The 27,971-nt window shown below is 39.0% G+C and overlaps 1 protein-coding gene across 1 annotated transcript in view; it reads left to right on the forward strand.

Moving 5' to 3' along the window:
* Positions 1 to 27,971, forward strand: part of FAT3 (FAT atypical cadherin 3) — a 342,653-nt gene that overhangs the window by 220,812 nt on the left and 93,870 nt on the right. Inside the window, 4 exon segments of the mRNA XM_034073958.1 lie at positions 10,898 to 11,222; positions 12,964 to 13,174; positions 13,595 to 13,663; positions 22,762 to 22,901. Coding sequence (XP_033929849.1) covers positions 10,898 to 11,222; positions 12,964 to 13,174; positions 13,595 to 13,663; positions 22,762 to 22,901 — 745 coding nt within the window.

The raw sequence follows: 27,971 nt of genomic DNA on the forward strand, positions 1-27,971 counted from the left end.
AATGATACTGTCATTCAAAAAACTGCCTTGGGAAGAGCCCGCAAACCAACCTCCTTATTCATGCGTATCTGCTTTACCTTATTTTACTTATATTCCATACTGATTTTCTAAGCATTTTTTATGCTAGTTCATATGATATCTTAAGATGTAGTCCTCATCTGACTCCAAAAGTTACTTTATTCAAACAAGTATGAGTATAAAACTTCACTTTGCACCTCATTGCTAACCAAAGAAACTCCTATCAAATAACTTGAATATCACAAACAAAAATCATGTCTTCATTTTTTCCCTTTAGACTAATGAAAATGGTCACATCAGTCTTCCTGTTTAGTGACTGTTCACTAAAGCCACATACATTTCTGAGGCCTAAAATGTTTGTTGTTGCTTTTTTTGCAAATTTAGATTATGAGATTGAAAGTTGGGAACAGCCTGTACCCATTAAAGGTCTGATTTTATATACTTTTTACCTGGCTAGGAAGTAAATTTTTTATTAGTCAGGTTTTTAACTGTTAAGCTTTATTTTGAACATAAAACTGTAGAAGCTTCATTTTTATCCTGAAAAAATTGAAATTGCATTTAGAGGTCAGAGGTTACTCGTCAGGCTATCAGCTATGAAGCTGTCTTTGAAACATTTTACATGTATGTGTGGATGGAGAGCATTTCTCTTGCATATTGTGGGAAAAATAGCCTAAGATGGAACCTTGATATTTTCAGCACTTATTGATGGGCCACAAAATCTTTTACCTTGAGTTCTGGCTTTGCCTACGTTGGTACTGATCAAAGGCTTGTTGGTGAGTGATGGATTCTATGGTAAGGCGTTTTTTTGGGGGGAGGGGGATGGGTAATTTACCAGCTGTAGTGACATTGCAGAATGCATCACCAAAACTGGAGTTCTGTAATGCATTTCACTTCAGTGGTCCCCACCCTGACCTGGGGACCTGGCAAACCGCTCTATGTTCTGCTCTTCCACCACCATCAAGCATTAACCACCTATCTCTTTGGGGATTTCATTCTCTTTTGGCGTTTCATCTTAAGCCCTGATTATTTCAGCAGCCCTGTTTGCAGCACAGATGCACAAACAGTTTATTGGCAGGTGAAGGTGGCTGCAAACTGATGACAGGGGAAGAACAAATGGCTGGAGGAGGAGCTGGAGATGGGGCTGGGTGTATCTTAATCTGCCTTTCTGCCGAAGACAAGGTGGTGTCATCCCCTGTTAACACAACCAAGTGCTACTTGTTAGAGCATTAAAAAAAAAGTGTTATCTTTCTTTTGAAAATACTTGGTTCTGCTTCATATAAAGTAAAGAACTTTAAGGAATTACAGGGTGTATCTTTGGTCTCATTGGTGAATTGGGGAATTCATTTGGCCGCTGCCTAAGTAATAACAATATTGTTTTGAACCTGACCATCACAGAGCCTCACCTAAGGGTGTTTCATAGAATCATGGAATCATAGAATATTTAGGATTGGAAAGGACCTCAAGATCATCTAGTTCCAACCCGCCCTGCCATGGGCAGGGACACCTCACATTAAACCATATCACCCAAGGCTTCATCCAACCTGGCCTTGAACACTGCCAGGGATGGAGCATTCACAACCTCCCTGAGCAACCCATTCCAGTGCCTCCCCACCCTAACAGTAAAGAATTTCTTCCTTATATCCAGTCTAAACCTCTGCTGTTTAAGTTTTAACCTGTTACCCCTTGTCCTGTCACTACAGTCCCTAATGAATACTCCCTCACCAGAATCCCTATAGGTCCCCTTCAGATACTGGAAGGCTGCTATGAGGTCTCCACGCAGCCTTCTCTTCTCCAGGCTGAACAGCCCCAACTTTCTCAGCCTGTCTTCATATGGGAGGTGCTCCAGTCCCCTGATCATTCTCATGGCCTCCTCTGGACTTGTTCCAACAGTTCCATGTCCTTTTTGTTGAGGGCACCAGAACTGCACACAGTACTCCAAGGGGGGTCGCACAAGGGCAGAGTAGAGGGGCAGGATCACCTCCTTCATCCAACATCAGAAGGCAAGGGCTGTCATCGTGACAAAAATTTGGAGTCCAAATAGTTCCATCTCCCTGGCAGTGTTCATTGTAAGGTTGGACAGGGCTCCGAGCAACCTGCTGTAGTGGAAGGTGTTCCTGCCTATGGCAGGGGGTTGGAACTGCATGAGCTTTAAGGCCCCTTTTAACCCAAACCATTCTATGATTCTGTGTTTCTATGAGGAATTGTTTCAAAATAAGTTTTAATATTATAGTTTAGGACAGAAGACGGTATTTACTTTGAAGACTGATAGTTTTAGTTCAAGTTATTGCTTTATTGTCATAGAAACTGCATGACACAGTATTCCAAAGGGCAAAGCAGAGCAAGCTCCTTTGTACATTTCCTTTTCTCAGAGGAAGTGAAACACCACATACCACATTAGCATGAGGCAGAGCTGCTGACTTACTGCAAAATAGATGGAGGGCTATTGCCACACACAGGAAATCACCTGCACGCAATTTGAGAATTAAAAGAGTTGCTGTGCCTTTATTTCACATCAGTTTGAATGTCTGGGGACCTATACTACAAACTGATACAGCTGCACACTGAAGCAAGGATGTAAAGTATATATTGCTTTGCTGCTTGATTAATTAACTCCACTGCGACTAGTACTATAGCTTGATTAAATTTTGGCAATATATCAGCATATATTTTTGAGCACGGCATTTCTGTTGTTAATTAAAACATAAAATAAATTATTAATATTAGGGAAAGATCTTGGAAGCATGGATAAGATCTTATGTCTTTATTAACAGCCAGAATGTTTTTCTCACATGATTACACATATTGACTGGTCTAATTATGAAATGGGAAATGTTGGGGACATATAACAATCTTCATCATTTTGAAGAAAATAAAAAAGGTGCATTTCCTGCTTATACTGAAAATGAGAATAAAGTGACTTTTGTGGATAAAAATAGAAGGGTAATTGAATATATGAGAAAAGAGCAGTGCAGTGAGCTTAGAAGCTGAAGCACACCTCTTTTGAAGTACAAAACCTGAGAGCTATTCTATTTCCTGAGTGCTGAGATAAGATTTTGGAGAAGGACATTATCTGTAGAGGGGAATCTGGTAGAAGGGAACTTATCAATATTTGATCATAGGTGTTTCTTATCACAAGAAAGTAAAATCCACAAATGGCTGAAATAGATACCCAGGTATGAATGGAATTACAATTGACATGGAGATTACTACCAACATTAAACTGTATAAATATCTTAATTTGCAAGCATTATGTTATTTAAAGTTGCTTGAAGTGAAATATTCTCAGATTTGACTGCTCATTTTCTGTTCACAAAACTCTCTGATTGTAATCTTCACTATCAGCAGGAGCTAAACACCTTCAAAGTTTAGAGTAAAGATCAATACAGAACTTTAATCTTCTTCCTCATTCAGAGGCTATGAGGGTACTTACAATTCTGTTTAGTGATAGATTGTTCCTAAAGAGGCTTCATATGCCTGTAAAAATTATTTTAAGCAATTGCCTATCAATCTTTATCTTGTTTGTAAGGTGTCCGTCTGAAGGTGGGTCCTTGATTCCTTGAGTCCAGATATTATCAGAGGACTATTTGAATTATATTCTTCTGCTTTTGAAATTTTCATTCATTTCATTCTGCTGGGGTAGCATATTCATTATTGTAGCCTTTTGAGGAAAGAAAGGAAGCTCTTCATGTACTCAAAATACCTTTGTGGTTGTTGTTTGGAGACTGAGGTTGATGTTCCTATTACGATCATCTCAAACTTTCCATTTGCAAACTGTTCAATGTGGGATATGATCTGTGTAGTTTCAAGAACCACTTCCAATTGTTGTGTTATCACCTAGAAGCTCATGAAAAGTCCTAGGTGTGCAATGTTGTCTCTTACCAGATGATTTCTGCTGAATCATAAGTGATTAGACACTACTGTTGGGCATTACAGGTTAAGATTTTCTGTGTTTATCTCCATCACTAGAAGTAGGAGAATATTTGTACTTCTATATAGTGATCAGCTTAGGGTCACTTCCGAGCAAAGTTTTATTTACAGTTTCATAGAATGAATCATAGAATAGTGAGGGTTGGAAAGGACTTAAGATCATCCAGTTCCAAGCCCCCTGCCATGGGCAGGGACACCTTACACTAAACCATGTCATCCAAGGCTCTGTCCAGCCTGGCCTTGAACACTGCCAGAAAAAAGTTTGTCAAAATTAAACTTATAGGAGCTTGACATTCCTAAGGACTGTAGTTTTATTTTTAGTAAGTGAAAAGAAGGGGGAGATACTTTCTGACATTGCCTAAAGGAAGTTCTTTTAACATAGGACAGGCTGCTCTGGTGTCATGGGAATTTAATAGACTAATGGTTGGTTCTGCACTTACCTTGGCATCTATCCCTTATAGAACACTATGAATACAGCCTGATGCACAAAGGCTGCCAGGATCTCCAAACTGCAATGAACTTTAAAAGTAATGCCCACAGAAAATTACTTTTTTTTTCCTCTTAGAGTGTCACTGTCAAGAGTTACGCATTCATCCTTGTGTTGCTACTAAAGCTAAAATACAAGTCTTAGGTTGCTTTTCAGAGTTTCTGACTCCTGTTTACTGTTTCAATTTTCAAAAAGTTTGTAGAATAAAGGATGACACAGTATAAATATAGCAACAGAAATAGTAGCAGTAGTAGTAGTAATATATCTGAGCTTTTAAGTCACTCAGTCTGGTATTTCATTCTGCCAGATCGTTTGGTTACCATCCACTGGTCTCAGCACTTTGAGTCTGACAAAAGCTAAGATTTGAAGCCTCTAAGACTTTCTCCAGTACACTTCTAATATTTAGGTTTGTAGATACTGCAGGGAGCACTTAACTCCAAATGAAAAAGCCTCCCTTCCTTCCTTCCTTCCTGTCTTTTGGCAACACAACACTGAAATTACCTGATGTCATCGTTAATTCTCAAATGGTATAACAGACCATTATGCACTGCTTTCTAGTTTGAAAGTGGCTGGAAGCCATTGACTTTCCTAATCAGCCACCTAGAGTGTTTGTGTCAGTAATAATCTGTATTTAAAATGTACTCTAAATTATTTATTTCTCATAGCTGGCCAGAGTGAATGGATTAATGTTTTTATGATTGAAAACGAGAGTTCCCAGTTTAGCACATTGTAAAAGAAATAAGGAAAGATGGTCATACTGATATGATTGGCTCTCTTTCCTACAAGAAGTGTTTAAGTAATTTGTCTTTTGGGACAATGCTGCATTCTGTGAGGATAAGTGAAATAAGCATCTGCCCACTTCTTTTCCACAGGTGCCAAATAAAGGATTAGAAAGAAAAGTTGCCTAGTTTGCTACAGCTAACTCAGTATTTATGTTGAGAAAAGAAAAACCTTTTATTTTCCTCTTCTATTCTGTATATCTTTGAGCTATGCTGCCTTCAGTTTGTAACAACAATCCAAGATGTAGTTCAGTAATATCATGCATTTCAGAAAAATATTTCCTTGTAAGAATTTAGCTGCGAATTCAGTATCTCTCTGAAGTAGGCAACGATAGTAATTCAGTGTATTTGACTTTAAAGTTCCATTTATCCCTCAATGAGCTCTCCTTTATAATCTTTTATTTCTCTTACTTGGGCTGGATTCCAGAGTCTCTTACAATAGGTATTGCGGCTCATTTGCGCATTGGCAGAAGAAACAAACCCATCAGTCACTAACAGCAGGGGTATGCCTCAGCTCTCAGGCTCCTTCTGATCATTTTTTCTGTCTTCAATAACTCAACCAGATTATCTTTTCTAAAGTTTTCTAAAGCAAAATTGACATTTCTCATTGAGGGAAGGGAAAAACTTTTACCTGAAAGCCTGATTTATGCACAATCTTCAGATGAGACGCAAGCATCTCAGATCACTCTTTTTGCATTCAGCAGATACCACATGAATTAAAATAAGCAAGCAAATATGACATCTTCAGCATTTAGCAATGCTAATGACAGTAATGTGGCAGTGCCTCTTAACTTAAAATTGGGTAGGCTGAGTACTTCCTTCTGCCAAGGAATGATATGGAAGAAGATTCTCATTCTTCTTGAGGCTTGATAACTCGCATTAAACACCTGCTGATTGTCTTGTTATACTTGTTGAAGTAAGATCCCCGCTAGCTACTCTCTCCAGCTGAGTTAATAATTACCTTGGAAGTCATGAGCTTTTGTTAATGAGACACAACATTGGACTTCTAATTCAAGAGGGTGGTCCTCACAGTTGCATTTGCATTCTGAAATAAGTCAAGAGCTAAACCTCCTCCAATTAAGTTTCACAGTCCAGTTCTTAGGAGTGACTGACTCAAGGCAAAATGATTTATGTCACCAGTGTTGAGTTCTGCTGGACTGGTATTGTGTTTCAGCCAATATTTTCTCCCTAGACATCTCCTTCCTGCCTTCTCCGTGCTCATAAAGAGAAGACGTTTTCACATCTAATATTCTGGCTGCTGTATGTTAACAGTTAATACTAACCTTGGTTTTCACTGAGAAGGTCCACTGCTGTGGAATTCCCTTTTTAGTTGATCTGTGGACTTGAAAATGAACATGAACATGAAAGAATATTTCCTCAGTCCTGTAGGAAAGGTAGTGTTAATGTCTATAGAGCAAACCTGTTAAAGCAGATCCTGCAGAAGAGAATGAAGTTGCCTTACTTGGATTTTGAGAGTTCTGTTATTTTGCTGAATTTTTTATACCCTGGAGAAGGAGATATTTTTGTGTGGTTTTCACCAAAAATATATGTCTGATGTAAGTAAAGGGAATTTCAGAAGCCTTTGTCCTGGCCCATCCAGCTGAAGGAATGTGTGAATATTGTTACTCCAGCAAAGAATTTTCCAGGTAACCGGTACATATATGTGTGTTGGTTGACATGGTTCAGTAAAGTCATAAACATTAAAGCCAAAGGATGAATGCAGATTTCTGGCAGAAAGTGCTCATTTTATGAAGAAAACTGTAGTGGAACTGCCTGTAAGTTGTGGTAAAACAGCAGTGATGCCTAGGATTTCACCATGGAAGTTGTATATAAAATTCTATTATTCCTGCTCTCTGATTGCCCTCAGACACTACTAATCATGCCATCACTTTCCTTGTCAGGTATTCTACCCCTCATCAAAAGACCAAGCCTTTGTAGGGTTGGTCAGAGAGTCTAAACTCAGCTGCTTTCATGACTGTATCCCAGCCATGAGAGGTCATATCTTCTGCTTAGGCTCTGTTGACACAGGACAAGCATCAGTACCTAACCAGAAGAGCACAAGGGATAGCAGCTGGCTGGTCTGTCTCAGGTTGTGCATGGGCCAGAAGCGGCATGTCTGGACCCATAGTGTATGGCTACCAGATTTGGCACATAGACTGGAGGAGGTGTTTGGCATTTAGAAAAGCACATGCTGATCAAGTACCCATTCCTCATCTCCATTAGAAAGGTTTTAACTCTGATCCTCACCATTTCCCCATCACGATTACTGAAAGATTCACGTCTTGTCGTGTTTTTGATGGCACATCTTGATAGGCGTATATTGAGACGGGCTGTCATTCATCTGCATCACCTTCCTTTGTTTGGTTTTTTTCCCCTGCCATGCCATCTGCAGGTTTCTAAACAAAAGGACCTCACTGGTCCCGAATTACAGCTTCTCTCCTGGCAAGATCTCCTGTGCCTTGCACATCTGCTTTTCACATTTCCAGAGATACCAGCTGTGAATTAGCTTGTGTATCTTTGTCGTACAAACATCCCAGCCTCCCTCCCCTCCCTGGTTACTTTTCACTGTAATTTCCAGCTGTTTAAGGATTTTGCTGAGAACTGTGCTAATATTTGAATCAAAACTGCCTTAGTTAGAGGGGCCCCCAAGTGCTGGTGTGATACGGTATCCTGGTGGAGACGCTATTTGCAGAGTAGTGTGCTGAATGACCTCTCTGGTCCTCTCCATGCTGGTCTGGGAACAATTTTGAACTGCCAGCAATTTGTTGTTTTGTTTTAACGTGTTGAGGGGCAGTTTTAATGTGTTTTCTATAGGGACAGAGAACATTTTTGCATCTTTTACCCTGTTTATAGCGGGAAGCTGAAAAGCCAGGCTGCAGTCAGGCTGATGGAGCAGAAAAGAGGTGTCAGCCAGGGCACGGATTTACAGTTAGGGAAATAACTGCATTGCTGGTGTGAGTGCAAGTTAATTAATTAATGTACATCATGCTTGCAAAGCGGGAGCTTTAACTCATGCTTCAGCTCCCGTGTCTGGCGCTTGGAGCTTTTTGAGTGGAGCTGGAGCCTGTCACATTGAAAAGTTTTGAGTGTCACCCAGAGAAAAAGGCTTACCTCGTACATAATGTTTTTACTCTCTGGTGACATAAAGTTTTAGACAGAGTAGAATTGACTAACTTCAGGCCTTCTGTGTTAATTTCTTCTAATTAGCTGGCATTTCACATTACAGCCATCGCTATTTTCAGTTAGCTGTCAGCAAGTACTTTCAGTGCAACTTTTCTGTTATTGAATGGATTTCCCACAAGTTTGGGCTTACAAAAACAAACAAATGTTAACTAACGTGCCACAACACTGTATTAGGCAGGATTTTAGCAGTAACCTAACAAACTGTGAGACTATGTAGTGGTAAGAGAGGAGGATGGCTTCACTTCTTGAGCAGTCTCTGAAGTAAGTTTTTAGCATAATTGCCTGACTGCCTATACCACTGTGGTTTTCAGAGATTTTACTATTGCTATTGCTTGTAAACTTTTTATATCCCTCCTTCTCCCCCCCCCCCTTTTTTAATGCTAGAAGGTTAAAGAAAACATCTTTTCCTAAAAAAAAAAAAAATTAAGTGATGTTCTGTTCAGGAAACATGCATCCAGAATCTTGCTAGAATTTTCTGAGCGTTAGAAAAATTAACCCCCAAAACAGCATTTTGTTGGCATTTTTGACCAGTATTTAATAAGTGCATCTCTGTATCTACTAAAGCTTGTGCTGCCTGGCACCACTGATTATTGTATCTCTGGAGTCAGCAAAAGTCCTGAAGATTTTTCTTTGTTAAACTGTGGTCTTGCAGAGAGCTTTGCCAGTTGCACCAGAGTAGATCAGAAATAGGAGGGATCAGCCTCCAAGTGGGACAAAAAGTATTTATTGCTGACAGCCTGTAATAGGAGAATTGGCAGAATTGGCTTTTTTGTTTCCTATGGAAGCTCTAAAGTTCTGGAGTGGTGGAGAGGTTGAGTTCCCCAGTGGTGTCACTCAGTGGGTGGAAAGGCAGATTCCCAACCATGTGTGCAGCCTTTCAGCATTATAAATGCTAGTTTGGGAAGTGTGGGGATTGGGAACTGGATGGATGAGCACTGGCAATGAGCTGCCTCAGTGGTAACTGGAAGATGGTGCATTGGTGGCTTTGCAGGATGGGGATGGTCCAGCCCTATCCAGCTCCCAGCACAGTCATCCCCATCAGGAAGTGGCAATCCCAAGTGCTAATTGCTAATCCTGGTAATGGTTTCAGGAGTGAGAAAGGCCTGAGGTTGTTATGGGAGAACAGGTTCCACTCTCCAAATGAGTTATGGGCTAATTTGGGGGATTTTAATTGGCACTATGTAGTGCCCTACCACTGATTTTTCTGTAAATAAGGGGTTTCACTCCCTAAGGTTGTCAGTCTTCTCCCTTCCACTGCATCAGTTTTTAAAAGTGTAGTCAAATGCAGGAAATTGAAAAGGTCTTTTACCTTTATCATAAAAAATGTTGTAGGTTTTCTGCTGATCTCAGTACTTAACTGGGGTTACGCTAAGTTTAGACTACTTTTTGGAAGGAGGGAACAAAAGCAAAGGACATTATTCCCAGAAAACTTTTTGTTTGCCTGAGGATTGGACAACAGGGCTGCATGTTTTGTAAGGAAACACAGAAACACTTAAGGAAAATGAAGCATCGAAGACTTACCCAGCGAAGCAATAGATGTGCAATGATTGGTATGAGCAGGGAAGAGGATGTGATATCTTGGCTCACTATCATCAGAAATTGCTACTGTGGGAATTGGCATGTTAACATATGTAGCTGAAAGTGAATTTTGAACTTCTTTCATGCAAACAGAAATAACTTTCTGCCTTATTTCTTTCTCTTTAATAAATGCAATCGCAATATTGAGGGAGAAGTTGGAAACATATTGATTGCATTTTGAAGGCATATTATTAAATCTCTTGTTGAAATTAGATCATTTCATTTTCACAGTGTTTCAGACTGAAAATTATTAGTAGTTCTTTTTAAGTCGCAGCTAAATTACTAATTAACTTTTGTCTCAAAGATTTTATTTCTCATGTGTTTTTGGCATTACAGTACGCTTAACACAGCAGAAATTCTTTTGCTAACCTGCTTCTCAGTGCCCCTTAAAATCATATAAAGCAGTCTTAGAATTAATGAGCTGTCATATCTCAGGTAATGAATGAAAAGAACTGACAGAAATCCTCTTGTTGTTTAAGAAAGTCTAAGTAATTAATGGGAAAAAAATGACAGATTCTCTCAAGATTGAAGAAAAAATGCGTCTTTCAAATTCATTGCTTGACTGAAGAAACGTCAGTGTATGTTTCCAGAAAAGCAGGGATCCTGCTTAATGAGTTAATTCCAGTTTTCTGAGGTAAACTTGAAGAACTTGAGATTAAAGGATTTTATGTTTTGAGAAATAGATTTCTCATCTATTGGTGGTTTCCCATTACAAGTTCATCTCAGAAGTAAAATATCTTCCGGATTCCTATATTTGCCATTGTGGAAATATCTGAGTTAGGCACTGAGCATGTTCATAGTGAGCATGTCTTGTGTGCATAGATTTTGTAAACTCCAAGTCAGACTTGGGAAGCGAAGGGTGTTTCCTTACATTTCCAATTGATGAAGTCCCACTGTACTCATTCAGAATAACCTCTACTGCTGCTGTTTTTCAGGTAACCGTCTCAGATGGGGGCACATCTCCCAAGCAGTCCTCTGTTTGGGTGGTGGTCCAGGTTCTGGATGAGAATGATAACAAACCTCAGTTTCCGGAGAAAGTCTATCAGATCAAACTGCCAGAGAGGGATCGTAAGAAAAGAGGGGAGCCAATCTACAGAGCTTTTGCTTTTGACAAAGACGAAGGCCCTAATGCAGAAATCTCATACAGCATCGTGGATGGAAATGATGATGGGAAATTTTTTATTGATCCCAAAACAGGGATGGTTTCCTCCAGAAAGCAGTTCACAGCAGGGAGTTATGACATCTTAACAGTAAGTGTCGATTCATTGATGTGCAAACTCATGATCTGACTTCAGAAATAGGCCCTCCAGTATAAAGAGTAATACATGACTGAATTCAGTGTATGACCTATATCTAGGATCTGATTGTACTAAGAAGTCTAGTATTGACATACAGCTCCTGCCAAAAACTTGAGTGAGTGTTCATGTAGTGAGCTATTAACAGACTGTTCAGTCAACTGGCAAACTGTTGGTGTAAGTTGTTCCCTTAAATATGCAGAAATGAAGACCAAAGGCTTGCCTGCTCACAAAGTTGTATCATGTTAAACTGGACAGATACAGCTATGAATGGTTATTCATCTTTTTTGTGGACACAATTTCATGTCCTCATGGGGAAATGATTTCTTTCTTGTATACTTTATCCAAGTTAGGTGGCCTCAGGGAGGAAGAGTACTGTGTAGTCCATATTGTAGTACCCTTTTCACATTAAAGAGTGTAAGTATGATGGCAACTTCAATTAAAAGGAATCTCAGTCAAAATACTTCTGCCAGAACTCAACTCAAACCACACAGACAAGGTCAAAGAAAGAAAGAAAACAAGATGGTGGTGTTGATGTAATGCAGTAAGAGACCTGAATGTGTCCTCTTCATCTACAGCAATAAGCAAATAAGTTGTAGTTAAGGCACTGCCTACCTTGAACAGAGCAGGATAGCAACTGTTAGCACCAGACCCACAAAGCACATCTCTAGAGAAAAAACTGCCAGGAAAATATTTCCCATTTTTAACAGACATAGTAACAGCAGATTTATACCAGTGGTCCTATGTATCCAGAAACATTTCTTTTAGTTTTAAAAGAAAAAACCTTTTGACATTTATGTTATTCAGCAAAGCACTGATATTGTAACTTATATTCTCCCTGTTGTTTGTTGCTGCTCATCTTGTCTTTGCTGTGTTAAAACCATGAAGCATACCAAACCTGAAGTCTGTCCATTCCTCTAGAGGACATTATAGTAAAAGAATTAGCACCAAGCAGGGCAGCTCTTAATGAACACAACAGAGAGGAGAAAGCAAAGAAAATAAATATGGCAAAGAATTAAATCATATTTGTTTTGGAGAACAGTGGAAATGATCTGAAACTGATTTAGCTCAATTAATGATCCTGAAGAAGGCAATGTAAGGAATACCAGTCTTATCTGCAATACAGATGCCATTTAAAAAGCAATCAAATATGGTCTGGCTGAGCATGTTTTGCAAGTGCATGGCATCCCACATCATGATTTAAACTTAAACAGAACAAATTCAGGTTAGACATAAGGAAGTTCTTTACTGTGAGGGTGGTGAGGTGCTGGAACAGGCTGCCCAAAGAAGTGGTAAATGCTCCATCCCTGGCAGTGTTTAAGGCCAGGTTGAACACGGTCTTGAGCGACATGGTCATAGGTTCATAGAATCACAGAGAGGTTTGGGTTGGAAAGGACCTTAAGTTCCAACCTTCCTGCCATGGGCAGAGACACCTCACACTAGATAGGCTAGTGGGAGGCATCCTGGCCTAAAACAAAGCATTTCAGTTTAAAATCAGTCTTTTCAATGAAAAGTCAAAGTGTAATGGAAAAAAAAAGAGAGAACTGTGAAATAAGTGCTTATCTTTTTTCCATGGATTTTACATACAGCATTTCAAAGGCCATTTTCCAAGATGTCATGTTCGTGCAATAGAATTAGGTCTGAACTGTCCAACTGGGATGCTCACTCGGAGTCCTCTTTTCTTTGTATCTGCCAGATAAAAGCAGTGGACAATGGCCGGCCCCAGAAATCCTCAACTGCACGCCTCCATATTGAGTGGATAAAAAAGCCTGCACCCTCGCCTGTACCCCTGACTTTTGATGAACCCTTTTACAACTTCACCGTCATGGAAAGTGATAAAGTGACGGAAATCGTTGGGGTGGTCTCTGTGCAACCATCTAACATTCCCCTCTGGTTTGATATTGTCGGTAAGTTGGGAGCCAGTGGAGTGAGGAAGCAAAGCATATGTATGTATGGTTTTGAGAGCAAGAAAACTAACCATGAACTGTGCCCCCTGCCCCAAATTAAGCCCACTTTTGTAATGCTGAGATGAAAATGCTGTTTTAATATAGCGATAACAATAATAATGATACCCCTGCTTTTGTTATGACTCCTTAGCTAAGCTGAAAAAAGAGCGCTGTATGGCTGAATTGTTTTTTTTTTCGTACTATGTTATTTACTGCAATCTTAATGTTGTCTGTCATTTAAATTCTATTGTCATACTTTGCTAATCTCATTTCTAAATGTATTTATGGTACTTAGACTTGCTGTCCCTCATTTCTCTCTTTCTTCACCTTTTTTTCTGCATTCTGTTCTTTTTTTTCTGCTTCCGACTGCCCTGCTTCAAGGTGGCAAGCATGCTCGAGAGATGTTCTATATTCTACAGACAGCTTGTGGGCAGAACTGTTCAACAGAAGGTACCCTTAGTGCAAACACATTTGCTAAAATACGACTATCCAGGCTGCCTTTTATTTTTGCAAGTTCTTTGAGACAATTTATATTACATCTTTCATAAATGCCTGTGACAGGATGTGATGCGACACATGGATGTGCTGTGTTTCTTTCTATGACAGCTTTTACTGTATTTGTGTCCAATTATTATCATTTTATTCACGGATTTTCCACAGTTTATCACAAATAATTAATTCAAACTTTTCACAGTCCAGTGCCATCCATTTAACTGTGAAACAGAATGGGATGCATCAACATATGGGTTACAAATGGAGCCACCAAAAGTTTGTCTTGAATGCAAGCTGAAAAAGAGAAATGTGTTTTGATGTGAGATCTCAACCACAAAATTGCCTTACGTAAAATTGCCTATAAAAATAGGGAGTGAGAAATATCCTTAGCAAAGAGGAGAAGCCTGAGAAGTCTTAAAATCACAGGGAACTGCCAGTAAGGATGTAGCTGCTAAAAAGATAGGGAGCTGAGGGTCTGACGTGGTTTGCAGTGAAGAAACAGTCAATGTTCATAAGAATCTATTTCCCACTTCTGCTTTTGATTCAGTTATGTCATTAAAATAACTCATTTAACATCTCCAAAATGAGACTTTCCCCAGCAGCACAATGACCCTACAAAGTTATTGTGCTACTTAATACTTGAAAATACTTCTACATAATGCCTGTATACCTCTGGATGTAAAAAAGTGTCTGCACAAAGTGGTGTTATTTAAATGAAGGCTTATAAAGCAAATACTGTACAAAAGATTATAGAGAAACAAAAAGCCTTTGCCACAGACTTAGTGGAAAGGGTGCATCAGCAATCTTTATTTACTGGGACTGAGCCTGGCTCTCATTTCAGCATAGCTGTTTGCGGGTGGGTTTAGCCAACAGGAAGGGCAAGGACCACAAGAGAAAGGGTCTGTCAAAGTCATTTTCATCCACCTTTTATTGCTAGTTTGTGCAGATGACAGACGGGAACAGCAATATTTCCTCTTTGAATGTGTAGCATGGCTTCCAATATGCCAACCACGTTAAAATTAAACCCAAAGCTATTGTCATGTTCTAGTGTTCCTGCTAGCCCCTGGGGAAGGACAGCATATGTTTCCTACATTTTTCCTCCCATTCCCTTGTTTTTTTCAGTATGCTACATACAATTTATTAGCTAATGTTACATTCCCTTTGTCTTCCTCACTGACCCTAACTTTCCTCCCAGGAGAAATACACCTTTATTGATGTTTTTGACACTTTTTCCCATTCGAACTTTTTGCTGGACTCCTCTGCCTTTTGCAGCTTTTTGGTCCTTTCCTTGCTGAATTCACCAACTGTCATTAAAATGCTGCCTAGTTAAGCACAAAGAGAAGCCCCCACTCTTCTGCTGCATTCTTTTACATTATTAGAGTGGCTTGCAATCAAGCAACACCTTATAATAATATTTCCTTTTCACCTACCAAACTGAGATGATACTTTGTCATTTGTTGTGACCTTTGTGAGTAAAATAGTTCAAATGATTTAGAAGAGCTTTGCTATTTAAATAACTCTAGTGATATTGCTATAGGCTGTAGCTCCTGCTGCTGCAAGATGCTGCATCACTGCAGGGGGTCACAGAGACAGAGCTTCCCTAGACTTAATGAGAAATCCATGACCCTGACCATCCAGTTCAGTGCTGTTACCATATGAATCTTGTCATTAAATATTACTGCTGTTATAAATAATAGCACTAACAACAGCACCTGTTTCTGCAGTACGAATATCCACCAATCCAGGGCATGCAGAAGATCCTGTTGTTCCAGACACTCTGCATACAAGATACACCCCAAGAAGTATATTGACACAGCACTGTATATTTAGATTATCTTTGCTGCCATTAGTCAATGTCAGTATAAAAAACACTTTTTCTCCCTGTTCCTCAATATCACCATGTGGAAAAAGATGCTGGTACTTTCCTTCTGGGGAACATTGAGGTCTAATGCTGAAAAGGCCAGTGAGAGACATGGCTTATTAGTAGAAGTTAATTGTCATGTATGGAAAGCTGTATGGAGCTGCTCATGCAAGAGATGGTTTGTGTGCTGCTGTAAAACCTAGGACTGATCCTGCTCCATCTGGTATTTTGTGATTTTGGACCTGCGTGCACAGTTCACAGAATGTCAACAAAAGCCCTGAAGGCTTATGTAGAGGCATGGTTTAATATAGAGTTTGCAGCTTGACCTTTATGTTTATGACCTTTTCAAACTAAATGGGCATTGGAATTCCAGAGGACCCCTGTTTTAATGCATAACATGCACTTTGTCCCAGCAAAAAAAAAAGGACTGAGGGAGGATGTAGTTTGGCTATGGAGTATTCTGTCTGCCTAACTTCAACATCTAATTTGCACATAAATTATATGTGCTTTAAATGACTGTGTAAGTTCTTCAGTTATTGAGCACCAAGAGAGGAAAGTGCTGTGCAGGCAGGAAGATCATCATCCTTCCATGGGCCAGAGAGGAACAGAATGCTTACCTGTTTGTTTAATTGGGAGTGGTTGAGATCTCATACCTGGTTTTTGTTTTCAGACTGCATTCAGCACAATTCTAAGTTCATGCAGATCCCACAATGTGAAAGACATGAACATAGGTGGTTTCAGTTGAGTTAAATTTATTCAGTCATCTATGGGCAACTAATTTTCAAAGGTAAATCCAAAACAAGTCAGAGATCTTTATTACTCCCATGTAAATTGAGCCCTCACTGTCTCTTTTCTTTGTTAGTGGTGGGAGTGGTGTGATGAGTACTTTGACACTGGAGCTAAGCTGCATGGTGCTGGTTTTTGCTTAAGTAGCATGTTGCACATTTCTCTTATTCTCCAAACAGGCCTCCCTCTATCTTTCCTTCTTCCCCCAGTCTACACCTTTATAATAGCAGCCAAACCATAAAAGCTTATCAGAACATTTTATCAAGGGTGTTTAAATGGCAATACTTTTACTATCTATTAATTTTAATTAATTGTTCATTGAATTCACAGTGCTACAAATACTCATTAATGTCAAAAACCTGTAGCTCTCTGCCCTCCTTTGAATTACGTTCTCTGAGAACTAAAATACTTTTCTGATTTTTTTTCTGCTTTTTATGCCCTTACTTTCAGCTTCTTAGCAGCAAACCCAAAGCTTTGGCTCCCTTACAACAGTTTTATCTGAATATTCATTCTGTATTATTACTTCTTCATAGCTTGATGTAGTAAATAAATGAATAAATATTTGCATGTCATATTACTAATGTTTCCTATGTTATGATTAACAAAACTCTGTAGCTGAATTTGTATTTCTTGAAGCAGTCACTAAGTTTATTTAATCTTTTTTTGAAAATAGAAAGCCTGGAAATTTTGGCTTTGCTTCTTTTCCTGAAAATCCTGAAAACTCATCTTGGAGTTTTAGGGTGAATTTCTTTTCTGCTTTTCCTCTGATTCTCTGCTGTCAGCAATGTGACTTGTAGCAATTGGCCCCATTTATCATCACTGTCCTTAGTGTTGTTTGTTTACTTTGGGACAAGACAAGTAAGAATCTTCTCTGCTGTGAGAAAATGTGTTTTAGAGGACCATTCTCTAAATTGGATCATCTCTTCTCTATTCATTCATCATGGCGTGGTAGGCCAAATGAGACTTGTGAGAGGATCTCAGTCTATCTTGGCTTTGTTAAGTTTGAACAACTCTATGCTGTTTACCACTAAAGAAGACTCTTGTCGGGTTTTAGCTGTATTTGATTTGGGAATGTCTTCCAGAGTTCAGCATAATCCATCTTTGCATCTAAGACTGAACAAGTCTCATTCTCCAGTCATCAGATATTTCTGAGATGTGTATCCAATCCTACTTTGTTGTTCCAGTGGAAAAGAGGGGCAAGGCCTTCTCATGGGACTCGTTTGCCCATACGTCCTCCAGATTTGCTGACATGTTTTCTTCTCAGAGGAGAATATCTGTTCTCCACAGCAGCATAATCCAATCTTAAACTGCATCAGCAGCTAATAGGGAACATAGAGAGGCTCCCCATCTAGAAAAAACGCAAAAAAATCATTGCTTGCAGCAAATCCAAAAGTCAGAAATGTAAGGAGAATATGTTTGGAGGAAAAAAAAAACAAACAAAAAAAAACACAACCAAAAAAAAACCCATAACCAAACCAACAAAAAAAACCAACAACAAATAAACAGAAAACCCCAACACCAAACTGAAATTGAAAAGGAACGGAGATGCAGAGCCCACATTCTGCAAGACCTGCATTATATCTTGCCTTAGGCAAATTCTCCAGCTGACATCTAGAAACCCTTTCTAACAGTTCAGGAAGTTTTCCTTGGCCTGTCCCTTAAGCCAAATGAGTGTTAAGCTTTACATCAGGAGATCCTCTCCTGTTGAAGATGCTGGGGAAGGACTCTGAATAGGGTCTGTAGTGATAGGACAAGGAGTGATGGGTTCAAACTTAAACAGGGGAAGTTTAGATTAGATATAAGGAATAAATTCTTTACTGTAAGGGTGGTGAGGCACTGGAATGGGTTGCCCAAGGAAGTTGTGAGTGCTCCATCCCTGGCAGTGTCCAAGGCCGGGTTGGACAGAACCTTGGGCAACATGGTCTACTGTGAGGCATCCATGCCAATGGCAGGGGGGTTGGAACTGGATGATCTTAAGGTCCTTTCCAACCTAAACCATTCTATGATTCTATGATTCCAAGGGTCAGTGCCTTTTTATTTTATTTTGTTTTTTATTAAAAATATTTTTTTTCAAAGCATTCAGGACTTTTGTCAGGAGAAACAGTACATTCATAGACTATAAAGCTATGAAACAAGTTAAGAATGAATGTAACACTTCCAATTCAGCCAGCAAATGTAACCAATGCTACTTAATACTAAGAACACAATCTATGGTCCATTGGCTCAGAGGTGCCTCGGTTCACTTTCATGAGTTCTCCTTCTTGATCATACTATAACATATGTTAAATTGAAAATCAGGGCTGCGCTAGAAATGTCTCACAAAGCTATAGTGAGGGCCAGCTGATAAGATCTTTTGTATCAGGGGCTGTTTCTACAGCCATCCTCTTTGGTAACAGCTGGAATTGGCTAAAGTTACATTGAAAAATCCTATGCAAACTACAACATGCTTTCAGATAACATAAAAAGAAATCCTATTGTAGAAATATAATGTTTCCAGGGCTTAGGCAGGAGTATTAAGATCAATCTCAAGAAAGTAAGGGTGGAAATCATCTCATTTAACTTCAGGTGTCCAAAGTGTAGACATAACTGTCTGTGCTGGGTGTCCTTGGGAATATTAACAGTCAATCTGAGAGAAAAATTGAATGAGTTTATGAATTTTTATCATCCCAACATCATAATACAAAATAGGCATTGCAAGTAGACCTGGACTCTTCATGAGATCCCACTCTAAGTGCTTCAATTTAATCAGAGTAATTTAAAGGAAATATTTAATCTGTATTGAAGATGTATCAGCATTACATTTTAGCCTGCAATGGTATTACAAACAACAGTTAATCCACATCTCTCTGAGGTCATTCATGGTAAAATGCTTTATCAGGGCAACCCATCTAGCCAACCTGCCAATTCAATCATTTTGCCTTCTTTGTTGTTGATTTTCCCAAAGTGCCTGAGGAACTCACAGTGTATTGGGTTCATTTGAAATATTTCTTTCCTAATGCAATTGCAAGGACATTAGTAAAGACAGCTTCTGCATATCTTGTATCTGAAAGCAGGTTTTAGCAAACAATAAAAAGAAAAGCGTGTGCCATATGTTGGAAAATGGAACAAGTAATAAGGATTCACATTAATAAAACTGAGCAGCTGAACAAAATTTCATCATCCTTAGCCCCCTTTCATCCTAAGATTGTGATCAAAGAAAATGTTAAATGGCCACAGAAACATTGGCAGAACTGGTAGTGCGGGAGTTTACAGCACTGCAGATGAGCTCACTTCAACAAGGAGTTCCCAGAGTAGTTCAGCTGCAAGAGTGTTCAAGAGAAGAATCCTGTTTGTTTTCACACAAGAATATTCTCTCCCCTTGTGCCCCTCCAACACCCACCTTTCAAAGATAAAAGGTGCTTTGCGTGCTTCTCTGGGTGCTTCATAGTAGGCCTTGCATAGACATACCATGTTTATAGCACTCTTAGAGTTTATACCTAATTCATTAATTATTCTTCAGTTCTTAAGTGCATCTTCAGAAGCATTCATCATATGAGGACCTGTTTTGAGGGTATGTGAAGGCTGAGGAGCAATACAAAGTATTTCCAGACTGCTTATAGTTCTCCAGGTGAGAGTCAGAGCCCAGTATCTCAGGCAGTATTCCCAGGACATTCAGCTGTCTGAATGGTTCTTCATCTGTACACGGTCTGTTGAAATGTACAGACTGAATCAGGAATAAATCAGGATTTCATTCCAAAAAACATTATAATCACAAATCTCACAGCAGGATGTTGTGTGATCCATCTCTTTCTCAGTATCTGATGCAGTTTCTGCCTTGTTTAATAGAAAATTAATGTAAAATAAAGTGTGTTGCCTGGTTAGTTACAGGTGTAGGCCAGATTGGGATGTCTGGTAAACAAGATTTATTTGTTTGTCACTAGACCATTTTGGAAGATGTGAATAATATATACAAAATCTCATATGGCACATTCAGTTCTTATTTTAGGGAAAGAACATATCTCACTTAATGAAAAAGGCTTGAAGAGCTCAGCATATTTGCGATACACTACATAGTACCCTGCAAACCCAGCTCTAAGAGGAAGGGCAATTAAAACATTTATTGCTAATCCTTCCATGCAACTTCTTGGAAGTTTTAAGGGCAGGGTTTCTTCAGAAATGTATGCCAGTTGATAGCATGTAATTTTTGATTGCTCATTGAGATGGTTATTAAGCATCTTGAAGTACAGACTTTCATTTTTTTTTCATGGTTATCAGTATGAAACATTCTTTGTCAAGTGCCAGCTATGCCAAGGCTAAGATTCATTCCAGCAGAGAACTTCCTTGCAAGAACCTCCATCTCTTTTCTTCAAAGGAAGCTTTTTTCAGAGTTGGTTTTCATGGTATGAGTTTTTCTCAAGTAAATCACTTTAAAACATTAATTTGGAGATGGCATCTTTTTCTTCCAGCCTAACTTTTAAATGAATAAATGAATCACTGAAGATATGATCAAATTATAAATACCTTGCTATTACTTAAATGTCAAGGACAGTTATGCTTTTATTTTCCTACTGTCAAATACTGTTAAATACAATATATATCTCAATTGAGAAAAATATGCAGTTTGAGCTTACAGAATAAGGTTAGGGAATAAGCAATGCTTCTATCCACTATAACTCACAGTAGGTCCAGTGTCTTCCTGGAAAACCACAGCTGCATCTATTATGCTTACAGCTGTATCTATATTCAGCATAGGGAAATCTGATAGCAAATCAGAGGCAACCTTGGATCATTTCAGTGGGCAGAAGTTCACCAGTTCTGCTTTTCCTTGGTGTAGGTCACCTGTGCTCTTATTCCTTCTTTCTTCTCCCCATTCCTGAATGGCCTCCAAAGCAGATATGGTTAGAACAATGCTTCTTCTAGCTTACCCTTTCTTTGCAATAGCTTATTCAAGAAGCAAAGAGAAAAGAGGGTTTCTTCACATCAAGAAATTCAGGGGCTGTGATTGCACTGTGATTCCTTCTAATCTTCAACTTCTTGGAATACCAAAACCTTTTTCCTCTCACTAAATGCATGGCTGTTTCTGAGAATAATGTCTATTGTTGGTCAGCAAACCATGCAGATGCAAGACAATGGCAGAGCAAGTAATACTGTTTGATTCTCTGTCCTCAGCCCTAAAAGGAGAGCCATTTTGTGATAATACACCACTCCTTCAAATATATATCTATATCTGTATTATATTACACATGAGCTAAATCAATGGAATGGGTGTTTTTCTACCTGTGGATCTAATTTCAAGAGGTTTTGAGAGCAGCTCTTCCACCAGTTTTATAACCAGTGGAGTTTGAAAGCCTTTTCCGCTTTGTAGGACTTTTCTAGCTAGAACCCGGTTCTAGCTAGAGACCGTAGCTAGTGCCATTGCACTGCTGTGTGATGAATATATCTTAAGTTTGTTTGTCAGCAGTGTTGTGTTCCACCTCTCCCGGTCGCCAGCCTCCAAAAATTGCAAACTCAATTCAGAATAAATTCCACTTTATAGATGAGTGAGTAGGAAGCAGCTTAGCGGCAGGGAGCGTGTGCTTTGCTTTTAAACATAAGAAGCGGTTGTAATTTATAAAACTATAGCTGTAGCTGAGAAATCCGGTAACCCTTTAATCTCAAATTATTTATGGCTTTCTTTTACTTTTAGTAGACTTTTTTGTTCCTTTTTCCTTTTATTTTTTCCTTTCACCTGAGACTCAGGAGGGTTTCCCACTGCTGCATCATTCAGTGTGTGATAGGATAAGGGGATATTAGTTTCAGAACAGTGCTTTATGAGGGTTTTTTTAATGGCATTTAGGATGTGTATCCTGTCAGATCTATTTGAATAATTCCTAAAAGACTAGTAGAATTTGACCTTTGCCGCCAGTAATTATCATTGTCCTTGAAATTAACACGACGGATCTCTATTTGCAATTTCTTTTTAATTGATTATAATTGTGGTTTTTAAAGATGCACTTGATGGTATTTGCACCCACAAGCATCCATGAGAATTTCCTGAAAAGAAAATTTGCAGAATTAAATCCTCTTAAAATGATTTTTGTGCAACAAGATAATTGTGCTTGTTCATTATCCAGACTACAAGGGCACACATCTTATGGGCTTATAGCCATTGGATTCTTTTTATAGGCTCAGTTATGGTTCACTTAAATATACTGCTAGACTTTTTTTTTTTCTTGCAGTGCATTTTAATGATATCTGCTTTCCAATATACAAACTGTGCTTTGAAATATAAATGAGTTATGAACAAAGAAGTGTCACTAGATATACTGTGTATGCTAAGGCAAGCCGTTAAGATGGATGCCAGGAAAGAGATATGCCCACTTCTAGGAAATTTTCAATTGACATTTTCCAGAGATGGCTAATTTAATTGTATTTTTTGTGCAACAATTAGGAGGGAATTACGATAGTTCTTTCGACGCGGAGAAGGGAGTGGGCACTATTGTCATTGCAAAGCCCTTGGATGCAGAGCAGAGGTCAATATATAATATGACTGTGGAAGTCACCGATGGAACAAACATTGCCACGACTCAGGTAGAATATCACATTCCTTTCTTGGCAAGTTTTTCATTTGTTAGTGGAACGTATATGCTATAAAAATTCATAATTTTGCCATTCAAATAAAACTTCATCCTTTGAGGCCACTGTTAACTAATGGAAGGGATATTTTTCAAAGCCTTTCCATCTGGTTGTGAACAACTGATGTGAAGGTTTCATAGTGTTATTTCTCCTTTTGTCCCCTTTGTGCTCATGCAAAAGTGATTTGCCTTTCTCCAGCTGAAGGAGTCCCTATCACAGATGGTAAAGCTTAGATTTTGACAATTGTACCACCCCATAATGGTCCAAAATACAATAGTGCGTCTGTGGGGTTGGGGAATATTGCTATTGATTGTATTAAATGGAGTTTATACCCTTTTATCCTCCCAAGACCCAAATGTAGGACACAGGATCAATTGTTCAGAGAAGAAATTGTTCTGAGGCAAAACTTAAAATTCAGAGGATCTCTCCTTTTAGTATCACTGCTTGCAATTACATTGTCTTCAGGGGAACAGCCCCTGTGAACCCTGTAAAATTAAGCTTGCTTATCAGCCTCAGTGCCTTTGAGCAATTAAAAAGTCAGGTCAGATAAATGTGAAGAGCTGGGTTAATGCTGGCTCTGACACATCATTGTCAGAGAGACCGTGATGTGGAGCCTGGCTATCTGTTCGGTGGGAACCAGTCTGGTCCTGACTCGAGGGACAGGGGCTGTGAAGTCCACATGGCACAAAAGAGACTCCCAAGAGCAAAATCCTTCAATACGAGGTGGAGTTGGAGGGGTATGGATTAGCTAGGGCCTGGAATCATACATCTGAATTAGTGCCCAAGTGTAAAGTGTGTCTATAGCCTAGATGATATTTGACACATAGGGAAAAATGCATACTGGTAGAGGACCCCTGTGTGCAGCCCTCAAATCCCAGATTAAATGTGGTTTATAGAGGAAATGAGAAAAATATAGGTGTGTGATGTTATTTGCTTCTTTATAATACAGAAGGAAAGCCTGAACATATTTAATGCTTGCATACATCCATGCACGTGCAGATGCTTCTGTTTTACTTTGCCTTTTTGCTCAAATGGCTCAGGTGTAAATCTGTACTCAGTGAGTCACAACAGTAGCTTTCCTACAAGACTGTTAAGTCATTGTGTGCTTTCTCAGTCTGAATTCCTTTGAAATTTCCTTTGAAAATTCCTTTATCCCTAATCCCTGAATACCCTGAGTATCCCTATCTGATAATTTCTCTTGATAATCCATTCCTAATAAGAAAACATCCATTGATAGTAAGTTAGATGTTGGGAAATACGTTATTTTCCCTGCTAGTTTCAGTAACCAATTGTATCTTTGCTAAAAGGATCCCTTATTTTTAACTTGATCATATCTGCCTATATTGCCTGTTATGGTTTTCTCTACTCAATTAAATAGCTCTTTCAAAACCAATATTTGCTCTCTAGGAAGGCACTTCCTCAGAATAGTCAAATCACCTCCCTGTCTTCTGGAAGCCAAGCGAAGGAGAATGATTGACCTCTTCACATTCCCTTTCCATAAGGCATTTTCTTCAGCCCTTGAGTAGTTCTATTGTTTTGCTTTGGTTTTTAATCCCAGTGGCACTCTCAGTCCACATTTCAGAAATGTGGTGTTGAATCCCTAACACATTTTTTCTTTATCACAAACATTTCAGCCAAACAGATATTAAGAAGCACAGAGTATTTCAAACATGACAGCTACAAGTAAATTTTCTTCTCGTGGATATTATGTTTATTGTTTTTGCTGCTTTTGATTTAATAAATTGACCCCCATGACAGTCTTCAAAGCCTATTTTGATGAAAACCCTACATTTTTAATTAAAACATATGGTAAAAACACATTTCAGTAAAGCTGTTGCATTCTAAAAGAAGCATAAGCATTCTCTGTAACTGTGATGTGACCTATTTAAAAATGTAAGATAGTAATTTAAGATTGCATTAGGTTCGCATTGGTAGGTACAGACCCTGTTTCCTCCACCCCCTTCTTTCCTTGTGGATACTGTTCAAGTTTTTAATTGTGGCCCAGACAACATCTGAGAATGTGTTTCTTTTTGGTCTTCCCAATGGAGATATCAAAAGTGATCATTATCTCAAAGCTAGCAGAAGTATGGCCTGCCTAATTATCTCTCCCTTTTACAGAACTTTCATACTGTACTTTTGATGGTATTTGGAGTCTTTAGTTACCTTATTAATTTTTATTCCCTTTTAGAACTGTGATTAAAAAATCAAACCGATAGGTTAAGTAAAATATGTCATAGAGTCAAAAAAGCATGTACTGATGGCTTTCAGTAGGCTTGCTCTGAGTTTCGATAAAATGCGTTGTAAGTATTGTGTCCCATACACATAGTACCACCTGCATTTTTAACTATCACTGCAAGAAGATATTGTAGAAGAGGAAGCGAGTAGAAAGCAAATGTATAAATTCATCCCTGTGTATAACAATAAAACAATATAAGGCCTCCCTCAAAGTGTGATGGTTTATTATAAAACAGCAGATCATTCACATGCCAAATGTAACAGTCTTGTTTTTTATTCCATCCCACCTGTTTCCCTTTATTCCTTCCTGGGCTTTTGTCTACTACACAGTTGGAGGTGGTAAAATAAAGCATAAAAATGCCAAAGATTTTTTGCTTTGGTAACAGGATCCCTGGCACGGATTCGCAGAAGTTTCATCAGCAATGTTCCTGCATGCCTCAAGCTCTGATAAACTGCTCACTTCCTTCGTGCCTTACTATGCACGTGGTTCAGTATCCTACTGTGGGAGGAAGGAAATTGTTGTGATGTAAGAGTTACGTCTGTTGTATTAGTGATGAAAAGCATCACAAATATTTAAAACAAATAAAACAACACGATTCCTTTGTAACTGAAAGCCTGTTTGGTTTGGGCATGATCAGGAGTGCGAAAAGGAATCTCCAAAGTGAGAACCAAAGCAGCAGGACTTGAGATGCTGCCCATCCTGTGGAGCCCCAGCCATGATGGGGAGGGATGGAGGAGGCAAAAGACAAATATTAACCCCTTTGATTTATGTATTTTGAGGGTGGGTATAAAGCTTCTAGGAAACCTGTCTCCTGGCATAGCTAGGGAGAGCTTTAGCTTTTTTTTCTCTTAGCTTAACTCATGATTGCCTAAGGCCACATGGTAATTTATTAAAGGCTGAAGGCATACGTTGACTCTAAATCCTTATGAAACATGATTCCCACAGCTGCCAGGCAAGCTGTTGGCCCTGGGGAGCAGACGGGGCTTCTGTGTATAGAATCCTAGAATAGTTAGGGTTGGAACCCTGCTCCTCGCCACCACCACCACCTCCCTTCAGTCTGAGAAAGGATCTTTTGCCCTTGTTTGAACATAAAAAGGACTCTCCCAGCAAGAAGTCAGTATAAAGGCAGCTAAATACCTTCTCATGACACAATTTTGACTAACTTTGACTGTGTAATGTAAGAGGTTCTCTTGAACATGAGTCAGGTTTATCCCAGAGCCTCCTTTTTTAACTGAACAACTCAGATCCTTTACATGCCAGCACAACATAGGAATAGGACTTATTTCTTTGTAGTGCATACTACTGAGTTTAGCAAAAAATACCCACAGAAGTAGGGTACATTGGGGAGCAACCATCTACATGATGATAGTTTTTCACTTCCATTGGGAATGCTGTACTAGCAGATAATTAATGTTTTAAGAACAGACTCCTGGAGCCATGGTATTATATGAAAAAGACAGTTTTCTTCTTGTTATTTTCTCCTTTTTCATCATCCTAGCTGCAATAAAAAGGTGCTTTAAAACATGAAGGCTGATGTTTCCGAGCTAGAAGGCAAAAGGTGCCTCAGTTTTACATACTGCATTCATCTCACTATTTCCCAGTAGAGTGAACATTCAGAGAGGAACATGCAGTTCCCTCTGAGGTTTTGTTGATCAATACTTGTCACTTGTAGTACCTTCAGCTGGAGCCAACCAGGCTGGAAGAGCAGACTGAAGAAGTTACTGCTCATTACTCCTTCTCTGTCTGTCTGTGGGCTTTAATTTATTCTTCTGCTCAGGACTGACCTTTAGCTTTGAGCTTCAGGATACCCAAGCTTGGTCTCACCTTTTAAAGAACACCTTTTCCTTATGAGGTTGTTTCTTAACAAAAAGGAGCAGATAGAACACCCCAGGTGGTTCTTTTAAATGAATGGTAAAAAGCTTTTCTTAAAGGACCATGGCCAAAATGTAGAAAAGACATAGAGCCTGCCAGAATAGGTTCTGGACTGTGGATTATTCTAGGATGATCAAAACACATGGGATTTAAATTCAAGTTTCATGTTTGCTCAGTTGGATGTTTCCTCCAAACTAGAAGCAACCCAATCCTTGATTCTTTTTCTGTCCCATACAGCAATCTCAGCACTGCTTTGCTGTGAAAAGGAGAATTTTTCCCCCCATATTAACATAACACAAGGGGCATGGTAAAGTATAAATAACAGGCCACAGAGGTGGATAGGGAAACTGTTTGCATTTTTATGGTGAGGTTGGGGTTTGGGATGCGAGAAAAACCTGTCAGGAAGTAGCAAATAAAGCTGTGTGGTAATGCTATTGAAAGCAATATTAAATCAAAATAGGTTTTCAAAATCTGTACAAAAGCGTAACCTGAGTTTAAGCAATTGAGGCTCTTAATAGGTTGTACTACAACACTGTGCCCAGACCAAGCAATTAGCCAAGCAGACTCTTCTAGCTTCAAATGTCTCTAAAGCAGTTCCTGGCATTTATCCAGTTTTCCCTCAAATAAGTTAGTGCCTAAACCAAAGGTATTTGTTATGGGCAACATTAAAAACAGCTTTGGAGAGACTTCCTGCATTAGGTTTTGTCCTGCTTTGATTTGATTGTATTTCTCTAGGCCTTTCGCTTACCATTTTGAATGCAAAGTCTTTGCTAATGCTCTGAGTGTTACTTTGCCTAATTTGTAAGCTTGGAGGCCCGTGAATCCTTATTTAAAATTTCCTTTAACTGTGGGAAATAGGAAGTGAGCAGGGAGAAGCAAATCTTTTATAGTGAGGCGCTTGTTCGGACTATAAATTA

The sequence above is a fragment of the Melopsittacus undulatus genome, chromosome 2 (assembly GCF_012275295.1).
Source record: "Melopsittacus undulatus isolate bMelUnd1 chromosome 2, bMelUnd1.mat.Z, whole genome shotgun sequence".
NCBI lineage: Eukaryota > Metazoa > Chordata > Aves > Psittaciformes > Psittaculidae > Melopsittacus > Melopsittacus undulatus.